This window comes from Lissotriton vulgaris, chromosome 7, assembly GCF_964263255.1.
Source record: "Lissotriton vulgaris chromosome 7, aLisVul1.2, whole genome shotgun sequence".
Taxonomy (NCBI): domain Eukaryota; kingdom Metazoa; phylum Chordata; class Amphibia; order Caudata; family Salamandridae; genus Lissotriton; species Lissotriton vulgaris.
Window position 1 is genome coordinate 1,704,642,089 of NC_141695.1, and position 25,624 is coordinate 1,704,667,712.

At 45.7% G+C, this 25,624-nt stretch overlaps 1 protein-coding gene across 2 annotated transcripts in view; it reads left to right on the forward strand.

Annotated features, from left to right (window-relative positions):
• Positions 1-25,624, forward strand: part of LAMA5 (laminin subunit alpha 5) — a 398,257-nt gene that overhangs the window by 307,721 nt on the left and 64,912 nt on the right. For both annotated transcript variants that reach the window (XM_086932859.1, XM_086932860.1), the window contains exons 56-65: positions 9,421-9,562; positions 13,007-13,109; positions 13,785-13,898; positions 14,020-14,199; positions 14,866-15,008; positions 16,810-16,995; positions 18,473-18,609; positions 20,179-20,335; positions 22,577-22,710; positions 23,960-24,122. In XM_086932859.1, coding sequence (XP_086788985.1) covers positions 9,421-9,562; positions 13,007-13,109; positions 13,785-13,898; positions 14,020-14,199; positions 14,866-15,008; positions 16,810-16,995; positions 18,473-18,609; positions 20,179-20,335; positions 22,577-22,710; positions 23,960-24,122 — 1,459 coding nt within the window. The remainder of the gene's footprint in view (positions 1-9,420; positions 9,563-13,006; positions 13,110-13,784; positions 13,899-14,019; positions 14,200-14,865; positions 15,009-16,809; positions 16,996-18,472; positions 18,610-20,178; positions 20,336-22,576; positions 22,711-23,959; positions 24,123-25,624) is intronic.

Genomic DNA, 25,624 nt, shown 5'->3' on the forward strand with positions numbered 1-25,624 from the left:
CTATCCCATAAGTATGTGTCTCCCCAGGAAGCGCAGCGGACGAGCGCAGCGGGCACGCCAAAGGCGCGCCTAAGGAAAGCCCGTCTGCGCCCGTCCGCGACCTTCCGAGGCCAGAGGCCACTCATTCTGCCTCTCCCGAGCAATATTCCCGGTTGCAACTCATCGATCTGCAAGGCAAGTGGTCTCTACCTGCTACCACCATAGCCCGCATCTCCAATCTGGGATTACTGTCAAGGCCATACTAACTCCATGGCCTCGCTTTCAACTCATCACTCCCCAACCGCATCCCCGGCTGGCCCTTCCCCCAAAACACTAACAGCAATGTATCTCAATACCAGATCGGCAGTCAAACACCAGCTTGACCTTTTCACGTTACTCGATTCCCAAAAACCCGACGTTTTATTCCTTACCGAGACTTGGTTCTCGGAAAGTTCTCTCCCCTCTCTGTTGGCTATACTCCCTCCTTCCTACTACGCCATTCGTGCCGACCGCACCTCCGGCAGGCCTGGGGGAGGGGTCGCTTTGATCGTTCGTAAAGAACTCACGTTCCATCCTTTAGCTTCCCCTTCCATGGGAACATCAGACTGTTTAGTGGTACGCTCAACTTCTCTTACCCCCCCACTCACATGTGCTCTTATTTACCGACCTCCATCACCTCCTCAGACGTTTCTCCCCAGCTTCCTAGACCTAATGGCGACTCTGGCAGTCAATCATTCTTCCATTATAGTCTTGGGAGACTTTAACTTTTGGCCCTCCGACCCAGCGGAATGTGCTACTTCCAAAGAGTTCTCCGACTCAGTTCAATCGCTCAATTTCACCTCAGTCATCAAGGCCCCCACGCATAGGCTAGGACACATCCTTGACCAAATCTGGCACCGCGATTGCCCGGTCACTTCACTATCCATCTCCCCTTGTCTTTGGTCAGATCATTCTCTGATCACCTTCTCCCTATCCCCCTCGTCACTACCTAAACCCACTCCGGCGAGAAACATCTGGGCACGTTCATGGAACCGTGTTGATATTGAGGCCCTATCTACCACCCTTTCCTCTTCTAGCCCTGACCTCACTGGACTACCCTCCTCTGAACAAGTGGAAACTATTAGCAACTGGCTGAGAGCGGGCCTCTAAGGCGCATTTCGTCTAAACGCCTCAAAGATGCCAACCGCTGGTTTTCGGATGACCTAAAGACCCAGAAACTTAACCTCCGCCGCGCGGAACGACAATGGAGACTGAACTATTGCCCTGTTTCCAAAACCCATTACACTGATCTTCTTGTACAATACAAGAAATCCATTCTGGAAACAAAAAAAGCCTATTTCTCGTCCAAAATCCAGTTCGCGTAGAACCGGCCAAGAGAAATATTCTCCATCGTCCAAGAACTTGCTTACTCTGACAGAGCCTCACTCAAACCTTCCCCTTCACAACCACTATGCGATTCTCTTAACTTCTTTTTAGGTCTCGCGCCTGCGATGCATATGGCGAAGCCATATGCCATCGCGCAGGCGCGATACTATAGTTGCGGGGTCTGCTTCCCAGGAGACAGGAGATGTCACGCGCACGCTCTGGAAAGCGATCCGCGCCGGCCGCGCGCGCGCGTTCCCAATCTCCTGTCTCTCTGGGAAGCACACAAGCAAGCCCAGCAAGCCCCGCCAAGGCACCACGAGCCGAGAATGTGGAAGAAGGGCCTGTTACAAGGCTTGCGCTATAATCGGCCACTGCTGCCGGCTCTGATTGTCTCATTACACAGGTGATTTACCCGCACTTCCTGCCGGCTCGAGGCGGCATATTGTTTACTCAGCGCTTGTCACCGGCGCCCGTACATTTTGAAGCCTGGGTAAGGCAGCATGTCAGAGTTAATGCATATCAGTGTGGTTAGAAGCGGCCATTAATTCAGTTTTGAATACGCTGGTGTGAAATTAGGCCTTCGAGTCCGTTATGTATTTGCGATAGTGACAGAAAATGGTTCATACCAGGAGATTCAAATGGGGAGAACTTAACATGCCCGTTCCAAAGTGAAATAAACGGAGCGCATTTACATTTTGTATGCATATCATGTTTGACCTCTCTTACTCATCTATAAAACATAAACTGTAATACAAACTGGGCATTGCATAACTCCAATATTCCTGGTCCTAAAGTCTGACATTTAACTATTAAACCATGTTTCCTACAAAATGGCATTCTTAAGCAATGAACAACGCCAGCCTTCAACATCTAGTGCAGGTTTGAAAACTCAAGGAGCGAGTCTGCTTTTTATGAGTCCAGTAGATAGTTGCTCTTATCTGCAAGTTACTTCCTTGAAATCTCTGTTTTACTGGCCAGAATATAATTCGTGTTTCCTGAGCAGTCAGTGCTCAATTTATTAGCTTCAGGGGTGGAAAGAGAGATAGCATTAACATACATAAAGACAGACAGACAGACAGACACATACATACATGCGTGCACACGACTGAGAGAACTCCTCTGCTTTCTATGTGCAGTGCTGCTCTGCTAGGTGTCCTCTGCTGATAGTAGGAAGCATGCCAGTCTTGTCTTGCTCAGAGGTCTATTTAGCGATCTCATATGTACACTCTTTCAGGCCTTTTTCACAGCTCAAGCGCAGACATGAACAACCTCTGTTATCTGTAGAATACTACTTTTACGTTTTTTCAGAAATAATTTTCAGGAAACACTGCACGAGCTGCATCTATGCAATGAACATTCATAAATTGTACAGAATGAATACCCATCGGTATATTGCATATAAATCCACTTCATGACCCAGTCCTTTCGATCGGCTTCCTATTTAGCGATGAGCAAGGCAAAGTCAATAGTGGCTTACCCAAGATCACACAGTGGATACAAACTTGAATGTGCCTACAGCTCAATCAATCAATCAATCAGTGACATTTATAGAGAGCGCTACATACCCGTAGGGTCTCAAGGCGCTGGGGGGGGGGGGGGGGCTGGGGGGGGGGGGTGCCGCTACTGCTCGAACAGCCAGGTCTTCAGCTTCTTCCTGAAGGAGAGGTGGTCTTGGGTCAGGCGCAGGTCGGGAGGGAGGGAGTTCCAGGTCTTGGCGGCCAGGTAGGAGAAGGACCTTCCTCCTGTAGTCGCTCTTCGGATGCGGGGGACGGCGGCGAGGGCGTGGTTGGCTGATCGGAGGTGGCGTTTGGGAGCGTAGAAGTTGACTCGGCTGTTGAGGTAGCTCGGGCCTTGGTCGTGTAGGGCTTTGTGTGCGTGGGTGAGGAGGCGGAAGGTGACTCTCTTGCTGACGGGGAGCCAGTGGAGGTCTCTCAGATGTCCGGAGATGTGGCTGGTTCGTGGGATGTCGAGGATGAGTCTGGCTGAGGCGTTTTGGATCCGCTGGAGTCTCTTCTGGAGCTTGGCGGTGGTGCCGGCGTAGAGGGCGTTGCCGTAGTCCAGTCGGCTGGTGACGAGGGCCTGGGTGACGGTCTTCCTGGTCTCTGTGGGGATCCACCAGAAGATCTTCCGTAGCATGCGTAGGATGTTGAAGCACGACGAGGAGACGGCGTTGACTTGCCTGGACATGGAGAGGGAGGAGTCCAGGATGAAGCCCAGGTTGCGTGCATGGTCTGTCGGTTTGGGTGCGGTGCCCAGGGCGGGAGGCCACCAGGAGTCGTCCCAGGCGGAGGGTGAGGAGCCCAGGATGAGGACCTCCGTCTTGTCCGAGTTCAGCTTCAGGTGGCTGGTCGTCATCCACTCGGCTACCTCTTTCATCCCTTCGTGTAGGTTGGCTCTGGCGGCGGCGGGGTCGTTGGTCAGGGAGAGGATCAGCTGGGTGTCGTCGGCGTAGGAGATTATGCTGAGGTTGTGTTTGCGTACGATGGCCGCGAGGGGGCTCATGTAGACGTTGAAGAGGGTGGGGCTCAGAGAAGATCCTTGGGGGACGCCGCAGATGACTTCGGAGGCCTCTGACTTGTATGGTGGTAGGCGGACTCTCTGTGTTCTTCCGTCGAGGAAGGAGATGATCCATTCCAGCGCCTTGTCCTGGATTCCGACGTTGCTGAGGCGCCGTACTAGGGTGCGGTGGCAGACCGTGTCGAATGCCGCGGAGAGGTCTAGGAGGATGAGGGCCGCTGTTTCTCCATTGTCCATCAGGGCCCGGATGTCATCGGTGGCGGCGATGAGGGCGGTCTCGGTGCTGTGATTGGCTCGGAAGCCGGACTGAGCTCAGAATAAGCAGCTCTAAATTTCATACAGGGAACGTAAACTAGTTATTTTGCTTAATACGTACCTACCAAGAGATGCAAATCTAACCAGAAAGTTATAAAGTAAGAGAAATACACAATGTAATTCACTATCTCCTGTTTTCCAGAACATTACAAAGCAAAATGCGCTCAAAGTGAAGGTTTACCCTTTCTCTCCTTCTATATGAAATGTGGGCGACCCCCATTTTTTGCCTATCTAGCCTACTGTAGCATATAAGAGGCAAAGCAATTGTAAAAAGAAAAGTTTTCTTCTTTGCATACTAAATACAAACAACGATTTGTCTTTAAAAGGTGTCCGTTTGGGGAATATGTTTAGGCTTTTTTATGTTTTAGTCAGGGCTCAAAATAAAAGCACAATACATTCCCTTTGCCGAAGAATGTTCTATACAGTGCAAAAAGAACAGTTGATGGACAGAATGCAGAGCAATGTCATACATTCACCCCAGTACAGAGATCTGGGCCTAAATCCATCGTTTTTTTGCTCACCATGCAATTCCGGTTTGAACCCAGCCATATGCAAATCAGTCTTGACCCTGTGCCTCTTGGGAACAGTCCAGACCGAATTGCCAGGCCAGGCCCTCCCTGGACTAGAAACAAGCATCCTAGGACCGGTTTCGGGGTTTCACCCCTCATCATCCAGGACAGCTTGACTCCAGTGGCATGGAGAGCACAGGACCCACGTCTGGGCATACCCGTCCCAGTCGGGGTGACAAATGCAAAAAGTACAGTTGATGGACAGAATGCAGGTAGACTGTACAGAGATTAGCATCCTTGTGTTGCTGTGGTCCCAGTTGTGGTGGCACCTTTGGCTACCATTGTGGTCCTTATAGTTACAGCTGGAAGTTATTGTAAAGGGTGTAGTCCTTTCTGAGCATGCAAATATTGTTGCAGTTGTTGTGTGTATGAAGGTACAAGGCTGCAGTTGCAGTTGTTGTGGCTAGTACTATGTGTTTTTACTGATTAGCAGCAGTTTGCTGCTGCCTGTGGGACTGGCTGTTGTGGCAGCTCAGCAAAGGGGCCAAATGTTGTTTCTGTTGTAGTCAAAAAGGGCTGGCAGTTTTGTCACTGTTGTGGTTTTTGCTATTGTGGCAGCTATTGTTGCTCCTGTCCTTGCTTTGGTTACAACTGAGGATACAGATGTTGGTCCTGTTTACTGGAAACTGTAGTTGCTGCTGTTGTTTTCCATGTCGAGTTAGAACCTGTGGTAGCTTGCTGTGGTCTCTTCTACAGCTGCAGCCGTAGTTGCTGCGGTTGTATATGCCATGGTGGTAGCCATAATAACAGTGGTCAATGTTGTAGCAGCAGCTGTGGTCACTGGTCACTCCAAGGTTGTTGTTTCTGTAGCCCCTACTGTATTGGTAGGTGTGGCTGTTGCTTTGGATGCACGCTGAAGTCAAGTGGAGTGTTGGAAGCAACAATTGAACCAGGAAATTCCCTAGTATGATCACAACGAGGGGCTACTTTCCTTTAGACCCTCTACTAATTCATAAACACAAATTTAATACCAGTTCTATCTCCATTCTGAGCTGGTGTCTGAAATGCTGAGAATAAATAATGGAATGGAATGTTAGGGTGTGCTCTGGTGTGGAAGGGAGGAGACCGCAACAGTTTGAGGGAGGATATTACCCTGACAGGACCTACTTGCTGTTGCTGCAACCTAAAGGCCTAACTTGACAAAGAATTTGCCTGCTACCTGGGCAGCTCTAGACTCTTGGATGAAGACCCTTTCATCTAAATTCATAATTTTGTCAATTAGTTGTTAAGGATCTTGTGAAAATGCATCAAGAATCCGTGAGCAGTTGAAAGCCATTTCTAGCAGACGATGAGGCTTGTTATGAAACAGAAGATGGCCCTGCGACCATGGAAGACTAGCCTGGCATCCCCACCCTCAAAACACCCCTTTAAGTGGTGTCACCCCTTGCTGCTGAGCAGGAGGAACACAATGTGGAGGGTGGAAAAGTTTGACAAGGAGCCCGCTAAGAGGAGATACAAACTGAGGTGTGCAGGGCCAAACTGAGGAACTAAAAGCAACCCTGGCACACATTCTCAAACCCGTCCCACTCATATTGTCTGCTCATGTGAGCTCTCTCTTTCCATCCATCCATTCTCTTTCTCCGTCCTCTCTCTATGATCACTTTCTCTTTACTTTCCCCCTCCCTTCTTCTCTTTTTGTCTCTTGAAGCCTCTCCACAGCTGCTGAAATTAACCTCTGGGAGCTGGAGAAAGTGAAAGGGGCACCAGGAGCTTTAAAAACAAGCTTTTGCAATGCAATAGGTCTTGCCTTTGCAAACATTTTACCTATTGGCATTGCAAATGACAATGCCTTTTATTGATGTTGTAAAAACTAACACATAAATAAAAGGCCTTGCCATTTACAATGCCATTTACAATACCAATAGCTCCAAATCTCACAGTTGCGAGACCTATTGCATTGCAAATGCTTGTTTTTAGATAAAATCAGTAAGATCAAAGCCAAAATTCCCCCGCCTTCTGTAGCCTTCACTGACCCCTGCTACCCACCAGCCACAGCACATCTTGACTCAATTCCGCCCCTCACGATTGATTCACTTTCTTCCATCCTTCCACTGGTTAAATCCGGCTCCCCGCTGGATCCTTGCCCTGCTCATATTTTGAGACAGGTCTACTCTCACTGTCCCTCACCACCCCTAACCCTTCTCAATAGCTCGCTGTCCCAGGGCATTGTTACCCCAGCATTAAAGTCGGCAGTGATCGTTCCGATCCTAAAAAAACCAGGGGCGGATCCTTCGGATCCTGCCAACTTCCGCCCCATCTCTCTTCTGCCTTTCTTGGCAAAGGTATTAGAACGGCACGCAGTAAAAATCCTGAGTGAGTTTGTGGAAAAACACGGTGTCTTGGCCCCGAGACAGGCCGGTTTCCGCAATAATATCCGTTCTGGATAACTTGCGACAAGGAATGGATACCAATCAACCTCAGGCCCTGATCCTTTTGGATCTTTCCGCCGCATTCGACACGGTGGACCATACCATCTTACTTTCACGTGTCGAGGCGGCGGGAATCGGAGGGACAGCCCTGCCATGGCTATCCTCCTTCTTGAGAGATCGGACTCAGGCAGTTCGTTTGGGAGAATACTCAGCCGAATTTCGACCCATCCAGTGTGGGGTTCCCCAAGGATCTTCCTTATCCCCCCTTTTATTTAACCTTTACATTGCCCCCCTTATTTTTGCTTTACAGCAACTGGAGGTCTCTGTGTGTACAACTACGCAGATGATCTCCAGCTCATCTTTTCCCTCTCTTCTTCCCCCGACTCAATAGCCAATTTTCAGTCCGTCATGACCTTCATCCAGGACTGGATGAATTTCAACCACCTGAAACTCAATCCCGATAAAACGGAGTTGGTGTTGACAGGTGGTTGCTCCAGTCCTTGGTCCCCTTCCTTTTGGCCCCTTTCCCTAGGCTCCCCACCTACTCCTGTTTCTTCCGTTAAAACTCTTGGATTTAAAATCAACAACAAACTTTCCCTACACTCTCAAGTCTCCGCCGTGGTATCTTCAGCTTTCCTCTCCCTCAGGACAATACGCAGAGTCTCACGGTTCTTCTCCCCTGAGGCGCTCAAGCTCATTCTTTTGGCCATGGTAACTTCCCGCCTAGATTACGGCAATGCCCTTTATAATGGCATGCTCGACTACCTTATGAAGCGTCTGCAATTGGTACAAAACCAAGCCGCTCGGCTGGTTTTCAACTTACCAAAATCACAGCACATCACACCGCTTCTCCACTCACTGCACTGGCTCCCTGTCCGGCAACGTGCCTTATTCAAGCTAGGCTGTACCATCTTTAAAGCCCGGACAGGCGCCGCCCCTGCCTTCATTAACTCAGCTGTCCAAAACTACACTCCCTCGAGAAATCTTCGATCCTCTTCCCACCACCTCCTCGTGGTCCCCCGCTTCAAACGGAAGAAGTGGGGGGGCTCCAAGTTCTCGACCACTGGCCCAACCTTTTGGAATTCCCTCCAATCCTCCTTGAGAACCTGCACCCAGTACCCTTTGTTCCGCAAAGGCCTCAAGACCTTCCTCTTCACACAATCCTTCCCATCTTAAAATGGTCAGACTCCCCATCCTTTCGACCCCCTGAGTAGCAGTAGACAGGTAGCGCCAAGAAACCGCTGGGTGTATGAGCGCTTTAGAAAACCTTTCAAACTCAAACTCAAACTCTTACATGTCCATCTTTGGAAAGGTTCTGTCTGGAGCAAACATGCCAAGATCTGTCTTGTACACACCTGTCGTTTTGTTGAAACCTGTATGCTACCTGTGCTGTTATTGACAACGATGTTATTTTCTGTTTTTGAAGTCGCCATTGGCATTAAGTAATAGATAAAGGTAGGGAGAAGTGGCGTCTATAAAAGTATATGTGCATTTCCAAAAACTACCACTAGATGCCAAACTTGCACCGTAAATGAAAATCAGAAAGGCGTTAATACCTAACCATTCTGCTGTACTCAGGACAGTATGGGAAAGGTAGGCTCTATTCCTGTGCAGGCCAATAGACTCAAATGCTTCTGGTCTTCTGAGATTCTTAAACATTGTCCCCCTGGTCACTCCCTAAGTTAAGAAACTTGCAGGGCACCATAGCACAGCAAGTATTAGGAAGCAGGCTGACTCACTCTCTACCGCAAGGGCTTGAAGCCAGGTCCAGGCACTAAATGGTCTGCTGGTGCTTGACTTTAATCTGGTGACTACAGGGAGCTTTGAGTTTTATAATGATATGACCCACGTTTACACATTATGTGGGCTTCAAAGCACCACTTATAGACTTGGTGAATATAAAAAGTAGCTTTTTTTATTTTACATATCAAAATGGTTTCTATTGACCTGTGTTGTTCAGGTGGCAGGCTGCAGTGGCAGACCTGCTGATATGTTGTAAATTGACTAATGTGGGTGATGTAATTGAACACTGCAGCCCTGTGTGACATTCAACTTTTATTCCACTGGAGCACTTTCTGAGCCATATTACTATGGTCTTACTTATTAAAAGTTAAGTATGCCAGTTAGCGGTCGCCAGTTTTTCACCAAGGGGCAGGACACATGTTCTATGTGGCTGTTCAACAGTTTCCCAGTTTCTACATTTTAAACTACCAGAAGAAAATAGTTGAAAAAAGTGGGTACCACTGAAAGAAGCTCTTCCTTACACATCCAGTTCCGAACCTGCTTTTTTTCAATTTTTATTCTAGTGTGATCCAGGATGCCAACCAAGATGAGTTTATCCAAAGGGCGATCAATGCCTCGAATGCATACGCCAGTATCATCGATGCAGTCAAGAATGCAGAGAAAGCAGCCAAGGATGCCCACCAGGCAGCGAGCGATGCTCTGATGGTAGGTCGCACCTTGCAGTGAAGACACATCTTATCTTGGGGAAGGCTATTAAACACACTGCTCAATATCTTCATAAAGTGAAGAATTTCTTTTCATCATTCAGTAGCTTCAGGGTTTAAAATGGAGTGGGCAGTGTAAGCGCCTCAATATCATGGGCCCCTGAAAGGTGCATGCATATTTTTTAAGATGGATCTCCTTCAGCATTTGAATATCTGTGGTTCTACTTATTTGAGTTCTAATTTTTTAAGAGAGGGAAAAATATCTTAAGGAACTGGTGTATTGCAGTAGGCCAACAAGTGGGGGAGGGGTGCTGGCAACAATTTGATTGGTCCATCAGATTTTCCCCCTCTCAATACGTGAAGAAATCAAAAAGTGTGATGTTCCACAGTATTACCCATGACCTAAGTTAGGGGAGTTTCAAGTAAGAGGTGTCCTATAGGCAGTGTCCTAATGTCTACACCACACACATTTTGAGGGCATTCCAAAATGAGTATTCTTAACCATCACCCACCTAAGTGGCATGCTTAATCATCTAGTTCAGCTCCATGCTAGGTGGGAGCTGCAATGCCCAGCAGGGCCCTCTCCTTGAAAGAGGGGGTGCACTTTTAATGGGTGATCTTTACCCTGTCCGTATTTGTGGTATGTGCATCAGTGATTCAGTGGGTGATTGTGTGTAATAGGTGAAGCAATAGTGAACTTGAAAATCTACCCTTCCGAATCCTAGATCTCCGTAACTCTCCGGTGGATGTTTTTCGTTGTGGAGTCCAAAAATACAGTCTTTTTTTTATAAATTGGTGTTGAATTTCTTTAGAGTCTTGTCGATTTCTTCAATTGTTTTGGTGCTGTTTAAATGCTTTACACTTGTTCCTTTGTGTAAGCCTCACTGCTCGGAGCCACAGCTACCCAGGATTGATCTGGAGATTTGCCAAACGAAACCTAAGAGTCCTAAAGGGGTTGCTAAGTGTATTACACAGTGAGGTCACACATCCACCCCATATAATATACCCCATTTCCTCAAAACACCACAACAAAAAAGATCCACTGGAGGTTTTGAATTTTCAAGGTACAGCATTTCACTCAACCGTTACAAGCATTGGAAAATTCATCAAATTCGACACTTAGAAACTTTTTGAGCAAAAAGTAGAGCAAGTTGTAATGCATCGGTTAGAGTTACTTGGGGCATCCAACCCAGCCCGGGAGCCCTTAGCAACTCTAACCGACTGGGGGACCAGCAAGGCCCTCAGATACAGTTACCACATCAGAAGAAGCAGTCTTACAAAAGTTCTAGTCACTTTATCCCTGTTCAATGGATTCTTATGGAATGGTCCTGATGCTGAGGATACAGAATGCTGAAGGATGTGACGTGGTTGACGGAGCTCTTCCTGTAGGTACACCTCGGTCCCAGACGGTGATGAGGGGGGTCCTAGGCACAGGTTCTGTCATTGCAGTCGTTAGGTGTTGCGTTCACAGCCAAATCCTTCTACGGGCTGTAGCTTGCCTTCCGGGTGACCATCTGCACTTTGACGACACTCCTGGGTACAGCAGACTAGGGTACAATGTCTGAGCATTGGGTCCTGGTCCCTGGTTCTGCTCTAAAACAGCGAACGGGGATCTGGTCTACCACTTGCCCATAGCAGGCTTCTTCAACTGTTGTGTCTCTGTGCTGCGAACAGGAGGCCAGTCGGCTGACCCTTGGAGTCTCTTTGCTTTCCCTGGGCTATGGAGATGACTTCTTTTTGAGCAGGACACAGCGGGCCCAGTCACTTTTCTTTGCTAGCCTCCAGGTGCAGTCCAAGTCGATGAAGCCTTTCTCCGCCGGGAACTCGGTGCAGCAGGGCAGTCCTTCCATTTCAGTCAAGATCTGTTTTTGGGTGCCAGGGGTGCCCTATTTATGTTCAGAAAATGCCTTCAGGGTAGGATGCAGTTGGTAGTCAAAGGGCTACCAGATTATTTCCTTCCTGATGACCACTTCCTGGGAAGTGTGGTATCTGGCTTTCCCAGGATGCACCATTCTGCCCAATCCGAAGAAGGTTGAACCCGCTTTGGCAGCGCCTATAGGAGTGTGGCTACCAAGGGACCTACACACCCCTGGAAAACTGGTTTGTCAACTGGTTTCCCCTGCCCCATCCCTAGTGCCAGCCTGTCCACCTAAGCAATAGAGCAGCCCCCCCTTTCCAAATGTTCCCCATTTACCCTTCAAAGGCGGCTTCACCTTTGAAGCTTATCTTTTGGGCAAACACCCAGATGACTTACTGCCTGTGGGATGCAAGCAACTCCTCCAGTGGCTGGCCTCTATTATCTTTTCTGGGAGTTGTTAGCACGTCTCCCCAAGACAGCAGATATATGTTTGCAGGACAGACTCTGACTACAACAGTAAACATGCATTGGAAACCTCAGACAACTAAAGTGGCAAAGTGGCGCTTTGCCAACCAGTGACGTTAAATTCTATTTAACTATTAAATCAGATTTAATGCACTGATTCTTTTGATACGTTACAGTACCAAGTTTAGTGACCTCATTCCGACGTTAGCAGGATCGAGGTGTTAGCCTGTAACACTGCCCTTGCCAATAGGACTACTAGCCTTTAGACAGTAAAAACAAGAAGTTAGGGTTTTTACTGCTAGCACATGTAGAAGTACATGTTCCACTTTTTAACATATAGCACCCTGCCTAAGGGCTTGTTATGTCTACCTTAAGGGTGATGTACATATATTAAAAGGGTAGGTTTGGGCTTTGCCATTATCTTAAATGGCAAAGTCGTGTTAGGAGTTTAAAACAGCTTTTCCCGTCTGCTGTGGCAGACTGGGAGCCATGTTTTTCCTTGTCCCACTCAGAGTGGCACAAGAAATGCTGCAGTCCCTGGGGGACTCTAACTTACAGGCCCTGGGTACACCTGGTACCATGCACTAGGGACGTAGAAGTAAGTTAGGCTATGCCAGTTGTGGGCAAGCCAATTAAATACGAACCATTTTAAGGGTCAGAGCACATGCACTTGGTCCTGTCTAGCAGGGCTCAAGACATTACACCAGTACCCAGAAGTCAAATTAGGAGCAAAAAGTGGGGATAAACCTGCAAAAGGCATGTTTCCTTACAGTGTCCTATGAGGGAAGAAACTGAGAAGATGTAGTTCCCCATGCTTCTTGGGGTAGGCATGAGCAGTGACATTTAGCCCATGCCCGACTGGTTGTCCCTCCGATCCCTGCCCTTGCTGTGCACAGCGGGTATATGTGAGCTTTTTCTTAGTGACCTGCCGCTGCCTTACACTGCATGAGGTTGTATGTTTTTTATTCACTCAAACCCGACTTACCAAATAAGGTAGAGCGGAAAGTTAACCAGTAGGTGGATCTTATGTCTTCATCATCGGTTGTTTCGAGGGACGGTGGGTATTTCTAGGCTCATGACCATCTTTTGCTTGTGCCAACTTGTATTTCTGCTCTTTTACAGAGTGTTGAGGCAGAAGACCTTGATAAGAAAGCCAAAAATCTGAAGAAAAAGAGCCGGACCCTCGAGGAAGCTGCAAAGAAGGAACAAAGTCAATTAAATGGGGGTAAGAAAACATTCCTGTCGCTCACAGATTCAAAACTTTTATGGGACCCACACATGCAGATCCTGTGCTCCCATTACTCATGCGTACAGGGCTATGTAGGAGTCTTCTGAGTGCCAGAGATGAAAGCGGTAGTAAGTAAACCATTCCTTTACGAGTCTGCATGAATTGCATTATTTTTTAGTGACCACTAATATATTCTTCGCTCATCCCTTTATCTTTTTGTCTGAGTTTTTTTTTATATAGCGCTAACTTGACCCTAAGGTATCAGGTAGCAGAGCGCTTTACATGAGCACCAGTTGCATTACACAAGGACACATTCATTTTTTGTTGGGCACGGGGAGATTACATGATTTGGCCAGAATCACAGGATGTTGAGCTTCCCTGCCTAGAAACTAACCCGGTTCCCACGATTTGAGATCAACCGACCTAGCCGTTAGGCCACGTCCTCTCTTAGAGGTCTGCATTTTTTAAGGGCATAGGTTTCTCCTTCTCTATTCATCTCAAATTGGGAGAAACAATGGAACATGAGCATTGCCCATTTTCTGCTGTCACACAACGTATATCTTTATTAGATGTTGTCTTTGATGTAAACCACACAAAAACATTGAAACCCATTGACTATTGAATGATAGACTGGAAGAAAGTGCAGGTTAAAAATCTAAACTTTCTTTAAAGATGTGAAGAAAAGACTTCAGGACGCTAAGGACCGGCTCAGAGACGCCAAGACCAAAAAGGATCAGCTGCGGAAAGACCTACAGTCTACCCTGGACAGTCTCAATGTAAACATGGGTAGGTTGCACTTTGTTCTAGTGTACTCCTGCGATATTGACTTTGGTAGAAGTTCACGTTCTCCTGGGGTGAGGGTCTGCACGTCTTCCACTAAATGTCGTGTATGTTTCCTGTACCCAAGGTGATGTGGCGGATACTCTCCAAGCTGCCAAGACATCAGCTGCCGATGCTAGTGCCAAGGCCACCGCAGTGAATAATGCAGTGACCGACATGAAGAAAAATATTGACCAATGGACGGAGAAGTACGGCAACATGACCAACAATGATTTGAGCCAAGCCGTGCAAGAAGCAGATTCATCTGGTGAGTCCATTTTGAAATGTATCTTGGGGGAGTTGAGATCTGATGGTTATATGGGGGTGACTGGTAGCTTGAGAGAGAAGAAGCGAGGCAATGGGAGGAAAGTCCTGCACTAGTCACTACTAGTGGGCGAGAGAGAGATGACAATGGATATGGGGTGGGAGGGGGTGTTGGGAGGGCTTGTAACATACAAATTCAAAGCCATAAAAAAGAAACTATTGAGGGGCGTTTTTCAGTAAACTTAAAAAATGCTACTTCAATCAACTGGCAACGCTTCTTAGAAGGCAACATTTCTGCCCATACGTATGTTTGAGTTTCCAGAATGGTTGTAGTGGAAGGTAAAAGGAGCCATCAACAAATTAAGAGGGTAAATGCTAGATAGCTTCTTTATTCACATAATCATATAAATAATTGCTGACGGATTCATCTTCAAAGTTTTGTCTCGTTTCATCCAGTTGGGTATGGAGACCTATGGAGACATTTCCTGGCACCATTGCTATCCAAAGACCTGATTTATCTGCCTTGTTGTATATATCAGATAATCTCATCTTGTCCACCTGATAATCTCTTAAATGGGGGCATTGCCTTCTTCTAGGTTTGTGACTTTTCTGTTCCTAACTGCTCTTTTTTTTGCCTCTTCCTGGTCTCTTCCCTGCCAAAAATATTTAGTTTCCGATCTGGACAGCACTGTTCCACTTCTTCTGCAGAAACTGAACAACTTGGAGAAACGAAAAAGCCAAAATGGTAGCATTTCAGACAAAATCCAGCAGATCCGTCAGCTGATTGCCCAAGCCAGGAACGCTGCTAGTAAGGTAGGAACACTGCATGCAGAAGATGACATGAGCTGTTGTGAAATGGGCTAATGAATATAAAGCATCCTTGGAGTACAAGGAGGCCATACAGAGTGGCAGAGGGACATCCACAGACAGGTCCCCAACGCACAGAGAACATGGCTCGCAGAAGAAAGACCCCAAACATGAGCAAACCATGATGCTTCCATTATGGAATCTGGTGCAGTCCTCACGCTACACTCTAACGAGCTTCACACAGTGTTTTATTCAAGAGCGAAGAGAAGTGTAATTCTGGTATTCAACACCTGAATCTCCTGAACTTGGAGGAATTATCTGCTTTAAGGAAGCACAGGACCTGCACATCCTGTTTGTCAGATCTGATGGGTGTGTTGGATAAAAGTATTGAGGGTTTAAGTTTAGATTTGTGAGGTCCAACCCCACTTCACAGGATCCTGGCCATGTCCCCATCTTGCACTGCCTGTTGCTCACTATGCTATGGGGGGCTCCTTGAAAGAGCATTAGCTGGCCTTAAGGTCTGTGTTTGGGTAGCTGTTCGCATGTTCACCTGTATTCTGCCTTTCATGTGAACATGATAACCCTTTAAGTGCCCCTGACTGCCTGCTTTCTTGGAGCAAAGTTTGCTTAGTGCTCAAGAATGATAGATTTCTTTAACCTGATTGTTGTACTGTGTCACAGTGTGAGGGGCTGTTATCTGTGGCACTGCGCCACCCGCTACTGAGAGGAAGAAGGAAATCTTTGGCTATCATATGCTGAAGACTCTTGATAACTTGTTGGACCCTTAACAGGAGTGTTTTTGCCCATTTCAAGACTTGCCGTTAGATTTCCTCAGCATAAGAGGAAACACTTCTTTATTTTTTAACACATCTCTATAAGTATTTCTCTATGTTGCCACCTGCATTACTTGAGAACACCACTGTAGGTGGAAGGGAGTAGAGGTATAAAACACTGACCATTGCCCTTTAATATATAAAACTTTCAAAATAAATAAATAAATAAATAAAGGTTTGAACATAGTAAAGCAGGCCGGGGATTCATGGTGGGGCATATGGTGAAGGAGGGGCTGTTGACAAGTAGATGACAGTGCTCTCTGGTAGTTACCTTGAAGGTGCATGGGGTAGGTACAGATCGAAGATCAAAGAGGATTACTTTCATGTGTTCGAGCACCCTTGCGTGTAACAACCTAAATCTGTAATTTGGAGATGGTGAGCTTGTGAGGACTTTCATGCAGACGGAGGAAGCAGTGGTGCGCAGTAAAAGAGTACTCTTGGTGTTCATGTTTATACGAGTAGGTGGAGTGTGAAGCAAGGCCAATGTGAAGGTAGCACAGTTGAGGACTTGTTCAAGTGACCGGATGGCTTATAGGCCGGAAACAAGGAGGACGCTATTGCAGGACTAGTTCATTGGTGGTCCTTTTGGCTGAGTAGTAGTCCAGATAACAATGGGTTTGATAGCATGCCAATGTGACTTGGGAAAAAGTTATTTGAAGTTTTTACGTGCATTTGTCAAAGTACTTGTTAAGTGTTTGTTGTGAGAAGTGGGGGTGTGGCACAGCAGCCTGAGCTGCCACCTTTAGAATTGAGGAAGCAGGTTTGAGTCCCTGCGCCAGCTCAACATCACGTGATTCTAGGGAAATCTATGCCTATGAAAAAAAATCTGATCTGGTGTAAAGTGCTTTAATGCCCTTGGACCAAGGGGACACTTTATATAAAACTGCAAACAATAAAAAAAATGTGGTGTGGTCAGGGGCTTGAAGATATTGGTTTACATTGTTTGTTCACTTTTTTTGCCCGTTCTTCTTTAGGTGAAGATCCCAATGAAATTCAATGGCAATTCTGGTGTGTTGATGCGTACCCCCAGCAATCTTGAAGATCTTGCCCCCTACACGTCCCTTAAGTTTTACATCCAGAACCCAGAATTTAAAGGAAAGAAGAGGCGTCAGACCGAGGACAGCCCTACACGCTTCGTCCTTTACCTTGGACCTAGAGACGTAAGAATGTGAACTTATTATCTTGTTTGTCACTATGCGAGCAGTCCCCCATTTCAACTTGCAAGCCATTGAATAAATTCCACAACCATCTCCTACCAGATTTGGTGTCCCTGTGTCTTCGGTGCCAGGACTGGCAATGTCTCAATGTCTCTGTCTCAGTACCTTAATACCCGTACTTAGTGAAATAAATGCACTGTCTCAAAGTACAGCCTATGTCTCATGGCGCCATTAATGTCCATGTAGCTCAGTGCCAGGGGTGCTTCTGTGTCATGACTGCCCATGTATCATGGGTTCTTAAGTGCTCATATGTCACTGTGGCATAATTGCCATGTCTCATGGTGCAATGAATATCCATGTATCATGTTGCCATGAACTTACACAGCTGAATGAACTAAAAGAACCCATGTCTCATGACACAGTAAGGCGTGGGCACGCCTTGCACAATGTGGCACCGTTTCTTCTGGCACTGTGAGACATAGGCCTGTGTTGTGCAAGGAGACCTGTGCTTGCATGCTTCACTATGCCACAAGAGTTCATGTCCATGGTGCCCAGAAGAGCCCATGTTTCTCAGTAGCATGAAGGGCCTAGCTCGCATGGTGGCTCCAGGGCCCATCTCTCGCTGTACCAGAGACGCTGCCAGTCTCTCACGGTCTCTCACAGTTCTATCATGTAATCACAATCTTTTTGACACTAAGAAAAATAACCACAACCTGTTGCATCTCACCTAACTCATTATCACACAGGAGACCTTGGAATTGGACCTGGAAGCCAGTTAGTGCTACGAACCGATTGCCTCATGAATGAATACCTCACAAAATAAATGTTTACATGGTCTCTACCAGCATTCAGCATGTAAAAACATTTCATTAGTAATTCGAACTTAAGATCTAACCACAATCAACGACCCCCTTGGTTTGGATAATATTTCAAAAAAGTTGATTGTTCAGTATTGGTGTGTTATGTTATGACTCATTCACAGTTTTAGAATTTAGATTTCAGTGCTTCTGAAAATGCATTAGCTTTGGTTTTGTCGCTTCTATAGTGAGTTGTAAGTCTACGCAGCCTATGTGCAGTTCATGTGATCCTTTGACTACAATTATAAATATACTATTGTGATTTGCCCTTCTATGTTTTGAGTTCTGCACCTCCACTGCCTCTTTGAGATCTTATCCTGAATTTATTGCACTTGTAAAGTTATGTTGCTTTTCGTAATTTGCAGTAGCATCCATTATTACTCGTGAGTGGATTCTGAGCTTTCAGGCAAGAGATGCCCCATGTTCTCTTGCTCTTTATCTGGGCTGTCATTTCACGGCTTGTGTATGAAACAGCTTCACATATTGGAGTGTGCTGTCTGCACTCTGAACGTCAGGCTTTTTCGTGACTCCAGGAATCTCTCTGTAGCTTCTGCATTGGTGCTCAGTCAATCTGCCATTCCCCTGCACTCTTAGTACATTTTCTTTTGTGAAATCTCTTTCAGGCATCTGGAGACTACATTGGTGTTGTGATGAGAGAGGGAAAGATGGAGTGGGTCTACAGGCTTGGAGATGAAGACCCCACCCTGCTGACAATTGACGAGGAGATCAGTGAGCAGTTTGCCACTATCAGCATCGAAAGGTAATTTCAACACAACCTAATGGATGGACATGGTTTACACATATCACTTTGGTATTTGAGTCTTCAGTTTGATGCCAGTGCTAACTGTTTATAGACCCCTGCATAGAGTACTTGTGGACAGATTTTGAGAACGCTAGAAGCTATGGTGGAAACACCCTCTTCATTCCTAGTTAACATCTTCCAGAAAGGCTTTACTGCTTTCAGTTGCAAGGGAGGAAAGTTCTAGGCGACCGATTTTGGGATTGGGACCGGTTAGGACTCCAGCTCAGTTAGCTATCTCTCTGCCACAAATGTGGTTATTTCCACTGCATGATCTTCCATTCAAAGCCGGAGGAAAATGGAAACACAGTGGATTTTGCACACAAAATATAAATGGATAAACACCTATTACTGCATAATATTCACAAACTTAAACTTATAAACATACTCAAGATTGATATTACTCGGTGATCACTAAAGGCTGCAGACCGTTCGAACTATAAATTACAATTTCCAGGGGTCTCAAAAGTAAGCAAAGAACAAAGAATTCAAGTATGCCTCTGGAGTACAGACAGATAGAATGTTCTTTTTACTTTGTTGTAGGATTTGGAAAGTGATTAGAATGTTCCTTAGGGAAAAAGACAGTAGACCGTTAACAAACTATTGGGAGAAAGAATGGCAGACTTCTTTTGTGTGTCCTATTGTGGCATGAACACCTCCTCTTTACTCATCCCAATCCCCCTTCTACGGCTATAAAAAAAAAAACCTAGACCCTTCCCTCTTTTTTTCCTCCACTATTCCTTTACAATCCAAATAACAGACTAACAGGCCCACCACTCAAATTAATTGGATATTTCCTTATATTAATTTCCACTAATCCTGTGTGGTTTCCAGAGTAGCATGCTACTCACCGAAAAGCGCTTGAACACCTCATCAGGGGTAGTAAGCGCTATATAGATGCAAACATTTTCCCTCTTCTATCCCTCCACTATCCTTCTCAATCCAAATAACTGACTAACATGTCCACCACTCAAATTACTTCATGTCTCACTATACTAATTCAGCACTAATCCTTTATGGGTTCCGGAGCACCACTAATCCTTTATGGGTTCCGGAGTAGCGTGCTACTCATGAAAAAAGCACTTTGACACCTCGCCAGGGGTAATAAGTGCTATATAAATTCAATTACAATACAATAAATATGCTGTAATGCGTAAATCTGTAGATTCCAATAGCAGATTCTTTGATGCAGTATGCTTCATACCCTCACTGCAGATTGACCTTCCCAGGCCAATTCTTGCTTAAATATTAGATTTACATAAAATGTGGTGGCAAGAAGCACATGGCAGTAAGAGTTGAAAATGCCAATGACGTGGACATTAAGCTCTTTCTATTATACCAGAATAATACTTGTATTTGGCAATGGCCACACTTGGGTAGGCTGAGCTTTAATCATCATTCTTGGTTTAATTCTACTCCAGTTCGCTTCCCATTCCTCCTTTCACTATTTGCCATTTCTCGTCTTACTTGCATTGTATTTCCATTCCTCTTATCGTCTCTGACTCGTAATGTCCACCGTGCTCTACGCAGGATACTCCAGTATGGTCACATGTCTGTGATTGTGGAAAAGAAGCAGAATCTTCACGAGACAAAGGCAGACGGTACATCCAAAGGCAAGCAGGGGCTGCTCAACTTGAATCCCAGCCAGGTGGTCTTCTACGTGGGTGGCTATCCTTCTACCTTTGTGGTAAGAATGCGTTCTGCTTTGAGCCTTCTTCTAAGGAATGTATTGAGGGCTGGTGTTTGTTCAATATCTTGAGCCTGCTTGACACACCTGAAGTAGGTAAGTAGTGCATGTGTTTGTAATGACAGTAAAGCAAGTGCTGGGGAGCCTGGTCAAAGGCACTTTATGCCACAGAATGTCTGGATGGATAAGCTTGAGTTACATGGCACAATTGACATGCATTTCACTTTGTCTGATGTTGTTTGTTAAAAGAACGCTTACTTTACCTCTCCATCAGTGGTATTCCGCACTGATTCACAAGGACAGGAACTGTGCAAGGCATTTAGGATAGCCACATGATGCAGATGCATTTAAATACATGGAATCTAAATGGGAATAGTTTTCTTAGTCATCGGTTATCTTGAAAATTCTGCCTTGGTTCAGGCCAACGTTGGACACTGTTACTTTACAGCAATCAAAGAAGTGAATTTTCATTATTATATCTGCCATCTTATTAGTGAATAAGCAGCACATTGTGGTGACCTTGTGTTATTCTTGTAGCTTTATGTTGAAATTTATCCACTGTGTATTTGTTTTGAAAACATGTCCTCTATGGTGTTTGTCAAACAGATTGGCTAAATGGATTATAGAATGTTCACCTTCAGGTGGATCTGCTAAAGCGCGTCTCGGGGATGAACTATTTCTCTTATGTACAGGGAGACTTCAGGGTAAAGTGTGAGAATACGGTGCTCGCTGTGGGTGGAATAGACCGTACACATGCTCGGGGGAACCCCACTCCATCACCCCCAGTCTCTTCCTCCCATATCCTCCCACCACCATACACCCCAGTATCTGCCTCCATCTCACTTTTTACCAAACAAGTATAAAGACAGGACACGGCAGCATTAACTGATCGCAGTGATTGCTACTTAGTGCACCATGCAAGTGGAAGTGTTAACATAAATAAGTAGCAATCACGAACAACCACCATCCACTCCCAATTTAGACTGGGATAAGCCCCAGTACGGCATAAGCTGCACTTAATGCGTCTTCGTTCCCTGCATGAGCATCCTCAACAACAGCACGTGAACATTGGTGTTCCACAAACACCTGTGACCTCAACATCCATTTTAGGACTTACTCATTTCTCTGTTCTCGTCCATACATCTCATCCCTTGCTTCTCAGCCTGCAATTCTCACTTGTTATCCTTCACCTCTTATCCCTACTTCTCATCTTTCATCCTTCACTCCTCATCCTCTATTCCTAACCCCCAATCCATCTTCCCTTTCATTCTTCCCTCATTCCTTACTTCTCTTAACTTCTTATCCATTATCACTAATCGATCACTCCATGTTTCTTACTTGTCAACCCTCATCCCTTCTTATCTTCATCCATCACCCTTCTCCATGACTCCTCAAATCCCCTTCCTTATTTCTCATCTCTGCTTGTCATACCACATCCATCATATAACTCTCCACCCCTCATTCCACATGTTTCATGCATACGTCTCACATCGCTGATTTCGGATCCCTACTAGTCGTCATCCCTCATTCACCATGCCCTCCTCCTCATCCCCCTTCCTCACTTCTCATCCTTACTACATTCTATCATCATTCCTTACTCGTATTCATCATACTTAAACACATTCTCATTTATTCTCATTCTTTTTTCCAAATCCATGCTTCCTCCGCCATAGTCAGTTATTCCTCATACATTATCCATCACATGCATCTTCATCATCATCCTCATCATCATCCTTATTTCCCATGTGTCAGTCACCACAAAACTCTTTCAGTGTTCTGAACCCCCAGCTTCACACTGATTGGTTGGCAACAGCCAATTAGAGCTGAGACACAGGGCTGCATTCTCATGCTCTACATTGTGAATGTTTGCATTCTTATTTGTGAGTGTTGGTGGAAGATTTTGGGAAGGAAATAACATTTTGTGTCTCTTTGTGCCCAAGGAATCCGATGCTGTATAATATCTAATATTATTTCGGTCAATGCTTTTCTCTTTCCACTGGCTCTGGGTGAAAGCTCTGAAGGTTTTGGAACTGGAAAGGGCGTACAACGCTTAAGTCATAAATCAGGACTTGTAGTGACCGTAATCGGAGTTTGCTGACTCCTTTCATTTGTGCATGTAATAGATAAGATGTTTGTGGTCAGCACAATTAATAGACTGTGTGTACAGGCAAAGGCAGAACTTAGGCAAAGGCAGAACTTAAAGTGTATTTAATTTTGTGTTTTTCTCATCTTGTGGGTCAGCCTCCTGCCACATTGAATTTTCCCAACTTCATCGGCTGCATTGAGATGGACACGCTGAATGAAGAGGTGATCAGTTTGTACAACTTCGAAGAGACTTTTGACCTGGACACATCCCGAGATAAGCCCTGCAGCAGGTAACATGAGATTAAAGTTGATATGATGTCCAGGGATAAAGTGCTTTTTTAAAATGTGGGGCTTGTGTTCAATTTGCACCAGATACTCACAAGATCACTATTCAGTGAATGGAACAAAGGTGCTGAGAGCTATGAGCAGCTGCCACTGTGGGGTGAATGGTTTTTCCCTGACTTCGCCAATGCCAGTAGATTTAAAAGCTGTGTAGGATGCCATACCCTCTTGTATTGATTCAAGCCCCTGGCTTATTTTGGTCTGCGATGCAAGTGACTTTATAGCAGGTAGCCCCATTAAGCCTACAAGTGGTAGACTTTAAATCGTCCTAAAAGGCGCGCCTTTTGAGGCATGAATAGGTAATGAATTGCTTTTTCGTAGGGATGCAAGACACCTTACCACTTGCCTGTTTAATCACACTCTTCACTTAATGAACCATAGTACTCCAGCTACCACTTGTATCTGGAGAGCTGTTAATCTTGGATCATACTTCGGAGGACCCTAGCTAGGGATGCTGTCAGGTCGATCACAACCTGTAGAAGAACTCCATAGATCTGGAGAAAATCTATTCGTCCATCGCTTTCAAGAGTCTTCTATAATAGAAGCTACAACTGCATTTAGAAGTGCCTGTATGAAATTCACCCTGGTCTAGGAATCTGGATGCCCCCTGAAGATAAATATTTAGAGGTTTAATTGTGTGTCTTAGAACATGTTAAGTGTGAAGCTTCTTTTTGTTCAAGCTTGTGGCCCCAAAACTGTTCCCATTGGGTAGTTTAGTCTTCGAACAAACATGTACCCTTCTGTTTCTGGTTTTATTGGATTGAGAAAGGGAATGTTTGTTATCTCTGTTCAGTTTGATGGCACATGCTTCATTCATCACTGTCTGCTAAACACATGAAAAAGTGGGTAAAAGAGTGCTGCTACAAGGTCATACTTTGGGCTGTGGCCTGAGAAGGATAGGATTAAGGTTGTGATGTATGAGGAAGAGAGGTTTGGATAATGTGGTGTGATCGAAAGGCTACCCATCCATCAGCCATGGGTTTGGAAGCTTGAGCATAGTGATGTCTGTGAACTCAGCCGGTCCAGATAAGGACAGTTATCTTTGTAAGCAGTCAATGGGCTCAGACTGCAGACCGCACTAGCTAGGATGCACCTTAGCGTGGCCTTTGTAAAATATGTCTCTTAAGCACCCCCAGTATACAGGTTGTGTTACATGGAATGTTTTTTTAATTCCTGGCTTCTGATTTGTATCCAAAGGTCAAAGTCTACAAGCGACCCATGGATAACCGATGGGTCTTACTTTGATGGTTCAGGCTATGCAGAAATTAAACTGGGAACTCAGTCCGGGCTCACAAAGCGATATGAAATGGAGGTCCGAGTGGTGTCTTACAGTGGAATAATCTTCTTTCTGGAGTCTCAAGTGAGTATACACCCTGGAAGTCATTGGGTAGCTGCCGGGGAGTCACATAGGGCGATCTTGGTTTCTGTGACCCTATGCATGTATGTTTTTTCTGATGTATCCCACAACAGTTTTAGGTCTAGCCCATAGAAGGCTTTAGATGTCGGTTCTCGAAAGACCTATTGACTACAATACTAATGCTTACCATGGGATTATCAGACCATTCATTATTATTCAAAAGCATTCCTTCCTCTTTGTGTGTGCCTCCCATGGATCATAGCTACTTTACCATCCAGCTGATTCGGTGAGTCGCATGCGTCCACTGCTCGCAGTCAAGACCCTACTTTCTTCTTTTCCTTCAAGCCTTTCATTGGAGTTGAGTGTGTTCTTTTGCTCAGTCCACCATGCACTGCTTCCCCTTTAAATCCATGCCCTTACGCTCTGTATTGCAACCCCACCCACACCTTCTCCCTGGCCCTCCCATTCTTCAGTAAAGTAAAAGAATCCACCACAGCGCTATATTGCACACTTTCACATGAGATGTCATCATACGGGGGCCAACCACAGAGTGAAAGAAAAAAAAACCTGCCACAGTGTCTTGACGCATATGTGTGCAATGCGTGGTGACGCATGATTGTGTAAATGTCCTCACGTTGATGCCCATCCTTTATGGGGGGTTTTGTTGCTCTTTTGATTTTGCTGATTTACTTCAGCAGCAGCAGCTTTTTTTTTCTTTTCAGCATTGGCACCAAACATTGGCGAAGCCAAAAGTTAAGGCGAAGCCTATTGTCATCCCTCTTTTACAAGGGCCTCATTAATAGGACTTTGTGACTTGTACTTAGGGAGGGATAAACCCAGCACAGTTAGCTGTCACTTGTGCAATTTGCTTCCACATCAGCAGCACCGTTTTCCCTTTTCTTTTCAGCATTGACGCAGCCAAAAGTTTGGCTAATGCCTTTCAGAGGCAAGGCTATTGTCATCCCTCTTTTACAAGGGCCTCATTAAAATAGGACTTTGTGACTTGTGGTTGAGGATGGATAAACCCGGTACAGTTGGCTGTCACTAGAGCTCGGTTGAAGGACTCCGTAGCCTGCATTCCTGAGTATCACACGGGCCCTCTCAAGTCTGTGCTATTCCTGAGTGTGGGTAGTGCCCACAAAGTTTTCTCAGGTCGTGATAGCTATTCATTTTCTCTTCTCTTCTCTGAACACTTCATGTGGCTTTCTGCACTGAAGCTTTGTGATGCTTTTACCAGCCACCATCTCAAGTAACCTCTCAGACCAGGACTTCAAAACTTACATTTCACTTGTTAGAGTGATTATAGATTGAAATGACTGCCAATGCTCCGAAAGGGTGTGGAATAGAACCAAACCAACTCACTCCTGTGAGCGGAGTCGAGCAAGGGACAGAGGCCGGAGTCTCATAGTAATGTGTTGATTGGTCATGTTTGTGGGTAAAGAGTTGCTCTACAGTACGCAAATGAATGTATACACATTTCCTCAGTTATAAGTACGCAAGCAAAT